The sequence below is a fragment of the Solanum tuberosum genome, unplaced genomic scaffold (assembly GCF_000226075.1).
Source record: "Solanum tuberosum cultivar DM 1-3 516 R44 unplaced genomic scaffold, SolTub_3.0 scf00098, whole genome shotgun sequence".
Classification (NCBI taxonomy): domain Eukaryota; kingdom Viridiplantae; phylum Streptophyta; class Magnoliopsida; order Solanales; family Solanaceae; genus Solanum; species Solanum tuberosum.
Genome location: NW_006239026.1, coordinates 203,364 through 217,540, shown reverse-complemented (window position 1 = coordinate 217,540; position 14,177 = coordinate 203,364). Strand labels below are relative to the sequence as shown.

Here is a 14,177-nt window from a genome sequence, read left to right as displayed (position 1 = left end):
CACCACCACAAAACAAAAGAAACAAAAAAAAAAAAACTAAGATAACCTTCAAAATGAATAAACAGATAACTAACTAATAACAAAACCTAAAACTTAAAATTCCTTTACACAAATTGGTCTAAAATATCAAACAAATTATTGGGCCAATCTCCAGAAAGCAGTAGTTACAGTAAGACCTCGAATTGAGAGTACTTCCGGCATTTGTTTGTAGTAGGCAAAGATGTACTTTCAATTGGTGAGATATAAACTTCCCTTGAGGTTATGTAGAGCTAGTTTCTTTTGATTAAGATCATGTTAGCTTCTCTGAAACATTGAACAGTTATTTAAAGATGAAACTTAATGTATCAACTTAGTTTTCTTATCTTTTTGCTCATTAGAGTTCCACTATCTTAAAGGTAAAGAAGAGAATTTACCTAAATACCATGCTTAAAGTAGTTAAGTGCACTTGTCCGTTTGCTGTTTAGTTAGCAGAAATAAAATGGTTCATAACTAGGAGTAGCATGCATTGAGAAGGAAACAAGATCCTGGAAAATTCACCTTCTTTTGCAAAAGTATATCGAGCTCCTCTTTGAGCTTTATGTAGCAATCCGCCAGAGTAGGATCCATGAAGAACTCTATGTATCCACCCAACATCTTTAAATGCCCAGCCTGAAGAAAAAATAATCACAAGATTTAGGAACTCACAGCTGTTAACAGCTTCAAGGATGTGAATCGGTAAGCATCTAGGCAGAGAAAAGTTACCATATCTCCACAGTCTAGAGCACTACCAAATAGGATCACAATCGAATCAGATACTCCAGTAGAATCCCGTATGAAGACTGTATTGACCTTAACTTTTTCACCGAACACCAGCCAAGGGTATGGAATCGTTTGATAGCGAGCATTGACTGAATTCTGAAGACACAATTGAGATGTTACACATCTTCAGCAATATGAAAACCATAACAATTGAAATATACATGTGCAAGTAACACAACAATTCAACTGCTGAGGTGCAAGTCCACCCTCCTACTGGAAAGAGATTGTCCAAGAAATTTGTATTGCGTAAATATCATGTTACGGCAATGAACTTATGTAGTTTTTTTTTGTTGATGACAACCAGGCTGAGAACGATCATCTATGGCACCATGACCCGGAAGGGCATGGAGGCTATTCATCATACTCTGGTCTCATGGCCATGGTTCATCCACCAGACTAGATTTCCTGTCTCCTTAGAACTGAAGAATACATTGGTACGAGCCTATAAAACAGATCCTGTTCAACTATGTTGCTCGGACTCTTCAAAAATGCCGACGGATCCTCCAAAAGTAGTCTGTTTTTTAGGATCCGACACGGGTACACCAACATTTCGGAGAGTCCAAGCAACACAGCCGGGCAACATAGACACTAGACAGCAACCATGGCTACCATTGTAGAACAGCAACAGATCAAATGCTTGGGCACAGGAAAATGGGAGAATAAGAGCTTTTGTGAGAGTCGAAAATTGAGGATATGCAGATCTCTTTTAATTCTGGGGAGAATTCATGAAATGAGACAGCAGATATGTAAACAAATTCGGCAACCTAAACAAGAAAAGCAAAAACCAAAACTTCGAATTTCCAAACAGGTCCAGATGCATCATTGCAAGGGATATATGCTTTCCTCTTCAGAATTTAAAACATTTTCCGGATATTATTTCCCCTATCGTTTTATTTTCTTTCTCCATTTTATGAGATTATCTTGTATTGAAGGTGACACCAAGATGAGAGAAAATTTGTTGGATTGATGTCCAATCAATTAAAAATTTGGAATTTTTTTTATTTGTGCAAGGAGCTTCCACCCCACATAGATTAAATGGCTCCAACAAAAAGGAAAAGAGCAGAAACAAACACTGTCACTAACTTCATAATCTAATAACTTCCAAAGAACTGTTCATTGAACTTACTGCATAAAGAAAGACTTGTCCATCATCCATAGTCTTGAAGGACATTGATGTCTCTCTGTTCTGCACATGGACATGATAACTCATATGAATATATATACAATTGGACTGAAATAAATTCATGAAACTAGATCAGAACTGTAGAATCATTGCATACCACCACTGATGAAATTCCAGGATACAATCCAGAACATATGACAGCACGAACCAAAGACTGATTGTAACTTAGCTTATTGTTAATTGCAGTATCAGCATCAAGCAACCCAGCATCTTTCAAGATGAAGATAAATTGCTTTCTAAGAGAATGGATAGCTTGAAGAGTCTGGGCAGAGAGGAAATTCCTCCAGCAATATTCGTAGGCAGAACCTTCCCTTTCAGCATCTTTCCATCCTTCATATGCACGGACAAGTGCCATATGGTCACTATAGTCCTTGGCTGAGAATCTGGACTTTGCTGTCCCCGCTAACTGCAAAATGGGAGTTGATCAATATTGGTGAATAAGATTTAGTAGACAAAACAATATTATCTAGTGCAGTGCTACATTGTGCTGGCTGCTTGCTAGACTTAAAAATGAGGAGATGAATCAGATGGGAATATGCCAAGTTAGTATGATCTTAAAATGTCCTGAACCTTGCATAAGGCCATCCATCACAGGGGAAAATGAAGTTGACAGGTCTACCGAATTAATTATGTGGTGTATACTGGCAGGTATTTAAGAGATACATGCACTGCAAAGTTTCTCTATTCAGTACAAGAATAGAGAAGATATCAAATTTCTTTCTACAAAAATTTTTTTGTCCATAACCCAGTGTTATGTTAATGCGAGATTTGGATGTTAATAAACTTTTTACGTATTTAGCAAAAGAACAGAAAACCAAAAAGGTTTTTGATCGACCCTAGTTTCCTTTGTTTTCCTCTATGAATAGGGGAGAGTAACCTTTTATTCTAAAAAGTTCCCATCTTGATCAGGCATAATACATGCATTTCTATCTGTCTTCTTATTCCTTCTTCCTTTAAATATTTTGTGTTCATCTGGGAAAAGCCACATCAATGTCTAACTGCTAAATAAGAAATACACCCTGGAATATATCATATAGAACTCCTTCAACCTAAAACTCCTTCAACTTCTCAAAAAATGCACTTCAAGTGGCAAAAGTTAAATTATTTATAACATTCTTCTTTCAAGATAACTTCCTCTTAAAACTGTGGGTTGTTTAAATTGGCAAAGTGGTACAACTATCCATTGAGCAAACATGGAAAGAAGTAGGGATGCACAATTTTGAAGTGATGGAACATTAAGGACATGAAACTAAAAAAAGAAAAGAATGTATAACAAAGCGAAAGTAGAAATAATACCAACTAGTAGTATATGAAATTAAAAGGAGGCGAGGCTAGTGGTGCAAATTGCTTTCTACTTACATCTTTTTTATCTTGAGGCAACAGAAATGGATCCCGTACACTAAGACCAGCCACAATAGTCAAAACAGGATCAAAGCAACGGAAAATAGTACCCATAATGAGCATTTTCCCAAGCTTGGGATCCACAGGGAGAATTGCTAAAAATTTGCCTGGTTGTAAAGAAATGACGAAGATATAACTTATAAACCTCAGAATAAAGGTCATAAATATAACTAGTAAAAAAAACATCATAGAAGCAATACAAATTTTCATGAAACAGATTATTTTTCTCCTCAAAAGAATACATACCTAGATGTGTAAGATTCTCATTTTCATCTAATGCACCAATCATCTTCAAAAACTGAATAGCATTTTGCACCTGCGGTATATGGACATTACAATTTCAATCATACTTGGAAACTAAGAAGCAACCCTCTAATCTAAATGGCATGTGTATAGCATCATAAGAACTTGATCCAGAAAAGAGCATAAGAAACATAGAATAAGCATCAAGAGAGGAAGCACTTACAGCCAATGATTCTGGAGGCTGAAGCGCAGACGAAAGGAATTCAGCAATACTTCCAACCTGCAAACTCTTTATTTGCAAGCAAAGAGAATTCAAAGGAGTTCTCAGGAGTTCAGGTAGTTGGTATTCAGCAAAAGCTTCATACACACATCGTGGATACAAGTGGTAGCACTCGCCTGGTTGGACACGGCCAGCCCTACCCCTTCTCTGCAACATGAGAGATATGGCAGATCATAAACAAACAAGGACAAGAACATCCAACATAACATCAAAATCTGACTCAAAGATAACAGTGAAAAGAATTCACATTTTTATCATCAGAATTCAGATATTCAAAATAAATTGAAGTATTGAACAGATGTTACTGCAAGGCAATGCACAACCTAGTATTTTGAACAGATTCGCATTTCACATGTCTTATCAGCTACAATCATCCAAAAACAAAATGTTATTGTTTTTTTTTTTTTGATCGGGTAATGTTATCATGTTTTTTAAGTAACATCTAAGCACAGAACTTTTTCATATTATTTATGAGGGGGAGAAATTGTTCATTCTCTGTAGAATTTTGTGTGAAAAGACGGGAAAGGAAAATCGAATTACAAACGGAAAGTTTAGGCTGAATAAAAAAGGTGCTGTTTATTCAAGGAACTTACTTGTCGTGCAGAAGCTTGTGAAATCCATGAAGGTAATAAGCACGGAGTATTATTTAGAGCATCATAAGTCGTCTCCTTCGCTTTTCCACAGTCCACCACAAAGACCACATCATTTATAGTAATACTTGCCTCGGCCATATTTGTTGCAAGTACTATTTTACGTACATTCTGAGGTGGCTTTTCAAATATGAGTTTCTGCAGATTACAATTTAAGTTTGTCAAAACATTAAACGGACAAGGAAAGGGAAGTACACTTCTAGAAATAATACATCTGAACTGATAGTATAAATGTTTTACTCAGACTCTGAAAAAATGTTGCCGCACCTGTGTCGGATCCTCCAAAAATGCACTACTTTTGGAGGATCCGACATGCACCGGTGACATTTTTGAAGAGTCTAAGCAACATAACAATCAAAGAAAAGTGAAAACAACTGCAAAACCCGAAGAGGCATCAAAATAAGGAGAGAGCATTATTACCTGCTCAGAGGTAGCCATAGAACCATGACAAGTGAGCACCAACACTCTATTTGGGTCACCCAAGAGAGGATGTGCTTTAAGTTTATCTCTTAAACAACTAATATCTTCCCAACCAGTCATAAATACTAGTACAGCGCCTGGACGTTCTTTCCGACATATATGGCACAAAACTGCCTCAATAAGATTGAATCCAATACAATCAGGAGCCCAGCATGCTAGTGAATCACGTGCCCTTGGACTATAATTCTCGAAGTTTGATTTTTCTACAGCATCCTGCCATATAGAAGTACATCATTCATACAAGATTAGTACTGTATCTTCTCTTGCAGTACCGGCAATCTGACAATTTCTTTCTACAACATCTAACCAACAAGAATAAAACTACTTAATAAAGAAAGAACAAGATGGGAGGAAAATTTGAGATAATACCAACAATGAGTAGTTCTCTCTCTTGGGAAATGTGTCTAACACTCAGTAATTTATTCTCTCACCGGAACTAACTCCGACAACCCCTTTTCCCAGTGAAAGTTTACGCATTTCTCGATGATTTATGGAGAGGAAAACTTTATTTCCTTCTTCTATATATAAAGTAATAAATTATATTAACCAGGCAAAATATTCGCCTGTATAGAAGAAGTATACCTAGAAATACAAAAATTATACAAACAGAAAATCTTTCTTTCGGGGATAAGTCTTTTGAGATAGTAAATATCTGTGAGAACAATACCAAATAGTTTATGCAGATGGAATGGCAAGTCCTTTTTGAAAGGTGACATAAAAGAAAAGTATGTTAAAGTGGCACATAATTACACAAAAAGGAGTACTCACTCCTTTTAAATCAAGATTCTATGCATGGAAATTAAGTTGCTTAGATCTCAAATACAAATTGTTTTTTGAATCTCCAATAACTTGAACCTATCTTTCCCAACAGGTTATGAATAGGCAACCCTATAATGCAGTATTGGACTGAATTAATAATGCCTTGACATTATGATATCAGGAATACCTAATGCCTTGACATATAAATCACTACTAACACACATGACTGACAGAAATTTCTTGAAAATGAAAAACATTATGCATCTAGTTACTAGTCAAACTGCACTATTGCTTCTCCCTCTTCTCATTACCTTCTAGGGAAAAGGAAAAAATACACCCTCAGATGCTTGTTCTGCTAAAACTTCGAAGATCTCAACTTAAATTAATCATTTGGGGGGAAAACGGATGTGAAATAGGAGCTTTTTCCAGCAGATGAAGCAATCAACTGCCTCTCCATATATGCAGGCACCAAGAAAAGACTTACAAATTTTGTTTGGTAAAATCCAAAAGACTCTCTTCTAACCAGAATCCAGAAGATGGATTCTCTATCCATATTAATAAGGGAGAGCTCGTCCACTCTATATTGCCTCTTAGCTGAAAGCATTGCAGATTGAATGGGTACAGAAATCATGCAGAACAGGGAGCAAAGTCAATTTTGTGAAATTACGTTTTACAGTTATGTTTTAACGGTCTAGGAAAGGGGCATTAGCTTCCCTCATGGCCTTCACATGTTAGCATATGAAGAACATGTAACTAACATCTCTTATTCTATCATATTGTTTGATGATCTATGAGGAACACCTGATTCAATACAATAAACAAGCTCAAACTTCAGTTGAATCACTGTCTTCATTTCCAAATTTCGAGATAAAGAAAAGACTATTTTTTGTCTCCCTATTAGATGTTAATAGCTAGAGAGGGACCTCAAAAGAAAATGAAAAGACAATCAGAAAACAAGCACCAGAAAAAAAACATAGAGCGAAGTTGTAAAAAGTATTATGAAGGAAGCAGAAAATCTAACAGAAATGGACTAAAGAAGACAATGCATAACTAGCAAATACGAAAGTTCCTCAGTTCATGTATACAGAACACAATAGCAGACAGAATAACAACCTCAACAAGAGCAGTTATCTGATTTTTCTTTTTGCGGGGTGCTAACTGTTTTTGTGTTTTCCACATCTTCTCCTGGCCATAATCATCAATTTGGTTGAATGAAGTCAACTTATATCCCGTAATTTCCAGCACATCTTCCAGAAAATTTTCTCTTACAGGATATGTGAAGCCCTACATCATACAAAATGCCGAAAAGTTAACATAATATGTCAAATAAGCCAGCAAAGCTCAACAGCCTAAAACCCGGTTTAACAAAAACAATACAGAAAGATAAAAATTATTCTGGAATGAAAAGTCGACATGTTATGAACTTAATTGATGCTAGTAAATTTTACATAACAAAACAAAAATGAACAAGAAATCTCAAGTGAAGTAAGAATTATATAAATAGACAAACATTTTGCATATATGCTCCTATCTAAAGGCAGAAAACTGGAAAGCTTATTCTTTTCAAATCTACATCAAGAAATTCCAAACATCGAATATATAGGGGAATCATATAGTACTGGGCAGAGTAAAAAGGACTATTATCATCGAAACTAGTACACAAACACCAACAACATGTATAAACTCTAACTGACTGGTGATCCAAGTTGCAGCTTACTGGGATGTGAATCATAGGCGCTCCTCCAAAGTAACTGGAAAATAATTCAGCATTAAGAGTAGCACTCATCAAAATCAATCTCAAATCTGGGCGTCGTGGAAGAAGATCCTTCAACACGATCAACAGGAAATCTGACAAAGAATGAGAAGCAAATTATCAATGCAGCTTTCATAAGAAAACCAAAACCAGAGACCTAAGTTGCCAATTCAGCTACCTTCATTCATGCCACGCTCATGAATTTCATCAACAAAAACATGGGTTATACCATCAAGATTGCGGTCACTGAGAAGACGACGAAGCAAAATACCACTCGTACAAAATAGCAAATGTGTATTTTTTCCTTTCACCCCTTCTAATCGTACTTTATAACCAACCTACCAAAAATACTCTGTGAAGAACAGCAACTAACATAAAGAAGCTTCCAAATTTAACTGTAACAAATAAAATTTCAACTTTTATGACTGTCTTGTCAGTGTTGTCAAAGGCGCGCTTAAGCCCTAAAGCGAGGCTCAAAACATGTCGAGCGGTTCGCCTCGCTTTATGTGCGCTTCAGTGTCGTAATTAAGGTTCTAAGAAATATTTTTTTGTGTCAATGAGCCTCTTCTGAAGAGGTGATACTAAACAGTTGATATTTCATTTTATCTTAATCATTTTTCAATTTCTTTGTTCATATATTTGTCATTCATGCTTATAATTATTAGTCTTGGACTAAACATATATATTTGTATTTTTTCTCCCTTTGCGCCTTTTTTCATTAAAGCCCACACTTTAGTTGCGCTTTGCGCTTAAAGCTCCAACAGACCTTAGAGCTTTTTTGCGCTTTTCACCTTTGATAACACTGAGTCTCATCCAGTGAAAGCTTGACCAAAAGCCCGTAAAAAAAAAGGATTCAGAGCAGAGAAGAATAGTAGCATACTGAGTCACCAAGAGGTTCTCCCCTTTCTGTAGCCACTCTTTCTGCAACAGCCAAAGCAGATATTCTTCGAGGTTGCGTACAAATTATGCTACAAAATGCTCCACGGCCAGATTCTATCTCTGACTCTAGAATGTACTGCGGCAGTTGAGTGGTCTTACCACATCCTGTCTCGCCAGAAATTACTACCACCTGTTGTAATAATCAAAAAGACTTTAAGTTGACATAAAACAAGTTAACACATTACAACCAATTTTCAGTTCCTTGCGTTTCTACTCTGCAATTCACAAACATCAAGAAGCATCACATGTCCAATAGTTATAAAACTGTGTTTTCTTCTCTATTTATCCCAATGCTAAAATAGGTTTATGCACTACGAATATGTCCTAGTCTGCTCCCTGGACATCCTCCAAATAAAAGAGAATTCAAACCAGTTAATGTGATCATTAAAACGTTACCAGTCTATAAGCACAATCACTAGATTATTAAGGGACTTGAGTTTCTTGACTGTGCAAATAGGAGAGCAAAAACTTAGATGCATTTTAAAAGATCAGTAGTTCAAGAATACCAAAAATGACTAGCAATTTGCAAGAAAACCTTCCAGCACAACCACATCTTTCATGATAAAGGTTCAGTGTCAAATTAAAAGAATAAAGGGCATTGACTTGGGCTACATCAGTCATATGCAATCACCATGCATGCTTCGATTTCACAGAGAAAGAATAATAAGTTTATCAAAGTAAGACCTGATTACGTGCAATTGCTTGGAGCAGCCTTTCTTTTTCCTTAAATGCAGGAAGAGATTTCCGGAATTCTAGCACTTTGTTGCCATCAGGAGATTCCTGCGAGAAATAAATCCAACGAGCATTTATATACATTGAATATGTATCCAACAAAAGTTTGTTGATGCTGATATTGAAGAAGGGAAAAAATAATTCACCTCAGGACAATAGAATGCTAATTATTGCAGGCCATATGGAGATTTGTTAAAACCATATTGAGCATGAATTTTTTTGTGAAAGGTAAAGTAACTTTATAAAATAGAACAGCCCATATTTGTACAATGTAGTAAAAGAACAAACAACAAAGTGTGCCCCGTCTAATCTTGTTTCTTTTTGAGAAAGGTAACATTCGTTTGTATTGACTAAAACCAGTACTGCCCCGTCTAATCTTGTAGGGATTGTAATGTTTGTAGAACTATTTTAACTCCATTTACATGTTCCATCCTACATCATAAGCAAAACAAAAACATACAATTAGACTCTTATCTTGTTGGAGCTCGCAGAATTTTCAAAACATCACTCATTTCTTTCCATCCAGACAACCCACCAAATGCATGCAGGTATAGTATTTCACCACAGTAACTTCCTATAGTGTGGTCTGTACCAATCCTGGGGCATCGGCATCTGCATCTGCATCTCCTCTTCACATGCCCAAACCATCTCACCTTCCACATCTTGTCCACTACGAGGCCCCTCCTACCTTGTCCCGGATATCTTCATTCCTAATCTTATCTCTCCTAGCATACCTACAAATCCACAACAACATCCTCATTTCCAGAACTTTCATGCAACTCTCATCTTCTGAACAGGAGAGTTCTTAACAGAGATATTAAATATGTGGAAAATGAATCCAACACACTAATAATTAGAACCGATCTTCCTTCCTGAGAAAATATTGGTAGATATTGTTTCTTTCACCTGGCTAAACTTTTTCATATTTCTCCAACACTACTTCCCAGATGTTATAAAGTTTTGTGCTTGGGTCCCAATGACCATCCAAGATAATTAGTTGGTAAAACACTTGACATCCTAGGTAGCAGTCAGAAAGCAGCAATTAGGAACTTTATTAACTGGATATAAGTAACTTTTCAAGCCAAGAGACAGCTTCAGAAACTACTAGAATCACCCTCACATGTTTTGGTTGATCAACCTCAGCATGACACATCACCAAAGTAGCATTTGCTTACAACAGGTGAAAGATCTATAGAATATTATGGGTGATGTTATGAACACTGAAACCATCAATCCAGTCATTCCTCTATGCTACAGACAACATACAACTGGAGCACTCCATCACCAGTAAAAATAGGAAAGGAAAAATACGGTTTTGTTGTCATAGACCCCTTTGAGCAGCAAAGAAGCCCACTGGTGGCCCATTAACTAGGACAGAATATTTAACAGTGCTTCTGCAAAAAGAGTATCAAACTGACCCATTTCCTACCAGATCCCATATTCTTGAGCAAGTTGATTGAGAACTTCCAATTAACATGATCATAAGACTTCTTAATGTTAAGATTACATACTCTTCTAACTCCTTAAGATGTTTCCAAGAGGTTGCTAGAGTGAGCCAACATCCTTTATCTTTAAATTTGAGGTTCGGAACATAGAATGCAAAATGCATTTGAAACGAGTAATGTTTTCCACATAATAAAAGGAAAATACAATAAAAATAGAAACACGGAAAGATACCTGCCAACCCCTCTGCATATTACGCATGCGTAAGCTCCGCCTCTGAAGAACCTTCTCCATGACAGAGCCATCTAAGAATGAGTCTGGATTTTCATCCATATTAGCATCTGTAACTATATCAGAGGACTTAGTAACATCTAAAATGTTTTCATCTTTTCCACTACTGAGTTGTGTTCTATCAATATGTTCCTGAAGCAAACCTTCTACTCTCCTTTGCAGACTTAGTGGGATTACTACCTGCGTCAATGCAATAAAAAATTCAACTTCTGCTTTCTAAACTCAAGAGCAAATCAAGAATGTTGAACAGCACGAAATTTTGCAAGGACATACTCAGATAACTACATCTCAATGTCATTTCTACGTTGTTTTATATTTAATTTACTCTTTTGATTAACACAAATTTAAAACCAAATCCAAATGTCAACTTAAAAGTTTGTTTCTCCAATTGTTACTCTACATATAGATATTAAGCCCTCATCGACATGTAACAATAGAAGGAAATAATTGTACAATTTAGGAGATAACTCTTACCTCTCTTTGAGGCCGCTTATCATCAAGATCAGGTCTGTAATTTGGAAGAGGAACCTTGCTCACCACTACAACTTTCCCATAAATTTCACTGCAAGATGCAAAAAGAAAGAGTAAATAAAGCACGAAAACAAGATAACAAAAAGCGTGACAAGAAATCATCAACAACATTCTTCCATACCTATAGAGACCCATCCTTTTAGCAAGGTTGGATATCTGTTCATGGTCTCTTCTATCCCGTTTATCTCTGGATACAATTTCCTGATCCTTCTCATTGCGCAACAGCAGGCTAAGTTTCCATTTCCACTCATCTACATTGGCCACTGATGACGAAGCCTGTCATTGAACTCTCAAAGTCTCCAAGTAAGCTCTAACTGATAAATCTTTCATACAAGATATAATTTGCGCAGAAATTTTATTTATTTTTTATGAAGGAATTATACATATGAATTTATTAAAGAAGAAAAAAACGAAACACACACACGATAAAGACAAATAGATCAACATTCTTCTTTCCTTACATTTTCTTGGCTTTTCAATTGAGTTACAATAAACAAAAAACAAATGGCCGTTGACCATTGACAACAAGACCCACCATCAAGCCCTTCAACAGCCACATAATTTCTTAAATTGAAGTCCATGTACGCATTTCAAGTCAACTCACCCTACTCTTTTCCATGATTTTTTGTAGCATTAAATAGGCAAATATGCATACCAATTGCCAACTGTCATGCATATTGTTTTTAGAAGAACATAAAATAAAAGGATATACTATCTCCATGCAAGTAAAAGAAACACCCAGAGACTAAACTTCAAAAGTAAAACAATACAATGTTTGATTGGCTGCAAAAGAAACAATATCTAGTAAGCAAAGCAGAGTTTGGTTGGTGGAATTAAATAACACATGATTAAATTGAATATTGATGGCAGTGTCAAGACTCAAGTTGGAGAAGCTGCTTTTGGAGGAATTTTTAGAGATGATCAGAGAAAGTAAATGCGGGTACTCAGGTTAGATAAAGCCTACAACAAGCCTAACTTTAAAGCATGGAGCATCAAACAAGGACTAAAATTAGCAGAACAACTAGGATATAAAGAGCTGGAAGTAGAAACAAATTGCCTAGTTGTTGTCAACCTTCTTTTCTTTTTTTTTGATAAAGTAATAAATTTCATTAGGGAAGGGCAAAAGCTTGCCCGTATACAAGAAGTATACCAAAAGTAGAAAACCTTAAAAGAGGACATGGTATTCTACAAATAACACCCACTCATCTATACATGTAAAAATCCTAAGGGTACACCAAAAAGAAATAAGGGAAAATAGGCTATTCCTCAAGTATACAAAATCTTTCTGTACTCCCTCAAGAGCTCTTTCATTCCTCTCACTGACTCGCCATATGATCAACAAAAGTGGAGCTTATCAAAGAAGACATGCAGTGTCACTCTCATAGGGCTATAATTGAAAATTGTAAGTATTTGTTGGAAGCAATTAAGACCACTACCAATCTATTTGGTGGGAGGCAAACTATTATGCAGACTTTCTGGCAGATGAAGGCCACAAGCACGAAACAAATCTGATAATCCGGGGAAATGCACTAAAGAAATAGAGTTTCTTCTCCTAGCAAATTTCAGCCTTGTGGCTTATGAAAGATTTAAGAGTTCTATTCAGTAGATGCAAGGTTGCGTACACACCACCTCCCCACCCTCCCTAGACCTCACTTGTGGGATTACACTGGGTATGTTGTTGTATTTAGTCTTTCCAATGTACCCAAAAAAAAGTTAATAATGCATACATTAAGGTGATGTGCTTCTCATGGACGATGGCTCGAAAGGCATATTTAATATAGGATAACTTGCAAAAAAAAGGATTCCTGTTGTGTTCTAGATGTTTCTTATGTGGTGTCAAGCCAGAGAGTGCGAACAATCTTTTCTGTATTGTCAAATCAAATCATTAGGCAACTGTTCCTCATGGGTGGGCTCATCATGCATTAAAACACCGGAGAGATCTATTGAAGAGCTTTTTATTAAGGAAAGGGATAGCAGCAAATGAAATGGTGGCACACTATTCCTGCATATCTATGGTGGATTGTTTGGAGGGGGAAAAGGCTAGATGCTATGAAGAAAAAACTTCCATCTAAAATATCAAATGAACAGTTAACTTTTGTTCTATTTTTGGTGTAAACAGAACATTGTTGTTGTTTTTTATCAAGTAAACAAATTTCCATCATAAAGCATGGCCAAAAATCTAGCTGTATACAAGGTGTAAACAGAACATTGTTGGTGATGCTAACGCAGTGATAGATCTGATAGAATCTCTTTAAGAATAGAAGGAATACTTTTGATTTCTGATATGTAAATACCTTTGAAAACACTTCTTTGGTGCTATGTTAATAATACACTTATCATTTCTCAAAAAAAAAAAATGTAACAAAAGATGCATCAAAAAGTTAAAGAGTAACCAGAAATTAGCCAAAAACTTTTCTTTTATGAAGTTAATATCATTAATAAGATATCAAGAAAATGTATAGTTACAAAAGAGGTTAAAAAGGTTAGCTTGAGTACAAGAGTGTCTGCTAAGATCAGAGAGCTAACAAAAGCCAAAAAACTGTCAACATTATTCTAAGAGGTCAGAAAATTCCAACTGAAACGATCCTTGTACATGCTGACCAGTCAAGTGGTTTCTCTAAAGTAAAGGACAACTTAAAAAGAGAGAGCATGTTATTTACCCACCAGGTAATCTCCTGTAACCGTTGACACTAC

General features: G+C 36.1%; 1 protein-coding gene across 1 annotated transcript in view; it reads right to left on the bottom strand.

Annotated features, from left to right (window-relative positions):
* LOC102592008 (ATP-dependent RNA helicase DHX36) overlaps positions 1-14,177 on the bottom strand; it is an 18,669-nt gene that overhangs the window by 2,834 nt on the left and 1,658 nt on the right. Inside the window, exons 2-18 of the mRNA XM_006348359.2 lie at positions 11,605-11,759; positions 11,427-11,514; positions 10,896-11,132; positions 9,171-9,266; positions 8,428-8,616; positions 7,726-7,885; positions 7,512-7,642; positions 6,908-7,078; positions 4,976-5,248; positions 4,499-4,693; positions 3,849-4,052; positions 3,629-3,698; positions 3,341-3,489; positions 2,079-2,387; positions 1,925-1,984; positions 742-894; positions 538-648 (exon numbers count right to left, since the gene is read on the bottom strand). Of these exons, the coding sequence (XP_006348421.1) occupies positions 538-648; positions 742-894; positions 1,925-1,984; positions 2,079-2,387; positions 3,341-3,489; positions 3,629-3,698; positions 3,849-4,052; positions 4,499-4,693; positions 4,976-5,248; positions 6,908-7,078; positions 7,512-7,642; positions 7,726-7,885; positions 8,428-8,616; positions 9,171-9,266; positions 10,896-11,132; positions 11,427-11,514; positions 11,605-11,759 (2,751 nt within the window). The remainder of the gene's footprint in view (positions 1-537; positions 649-741; positions 895-1,924; positions 1,985-2,078; positions 2,388-3,340; positions 3,490-3,628; positions 3,699-3,848; positions 4,053-4,498; positions 4,694-4,975; positions 5,249-6,907; positions 7,079-7,511; positions 7,643-7,725; positions 7,886-8,427; positions 8,617-9,170; positions 9,267-10,895; positions 11,133-11,426; positions 11,515-11,604; positions 11,760-14,177) is intronic.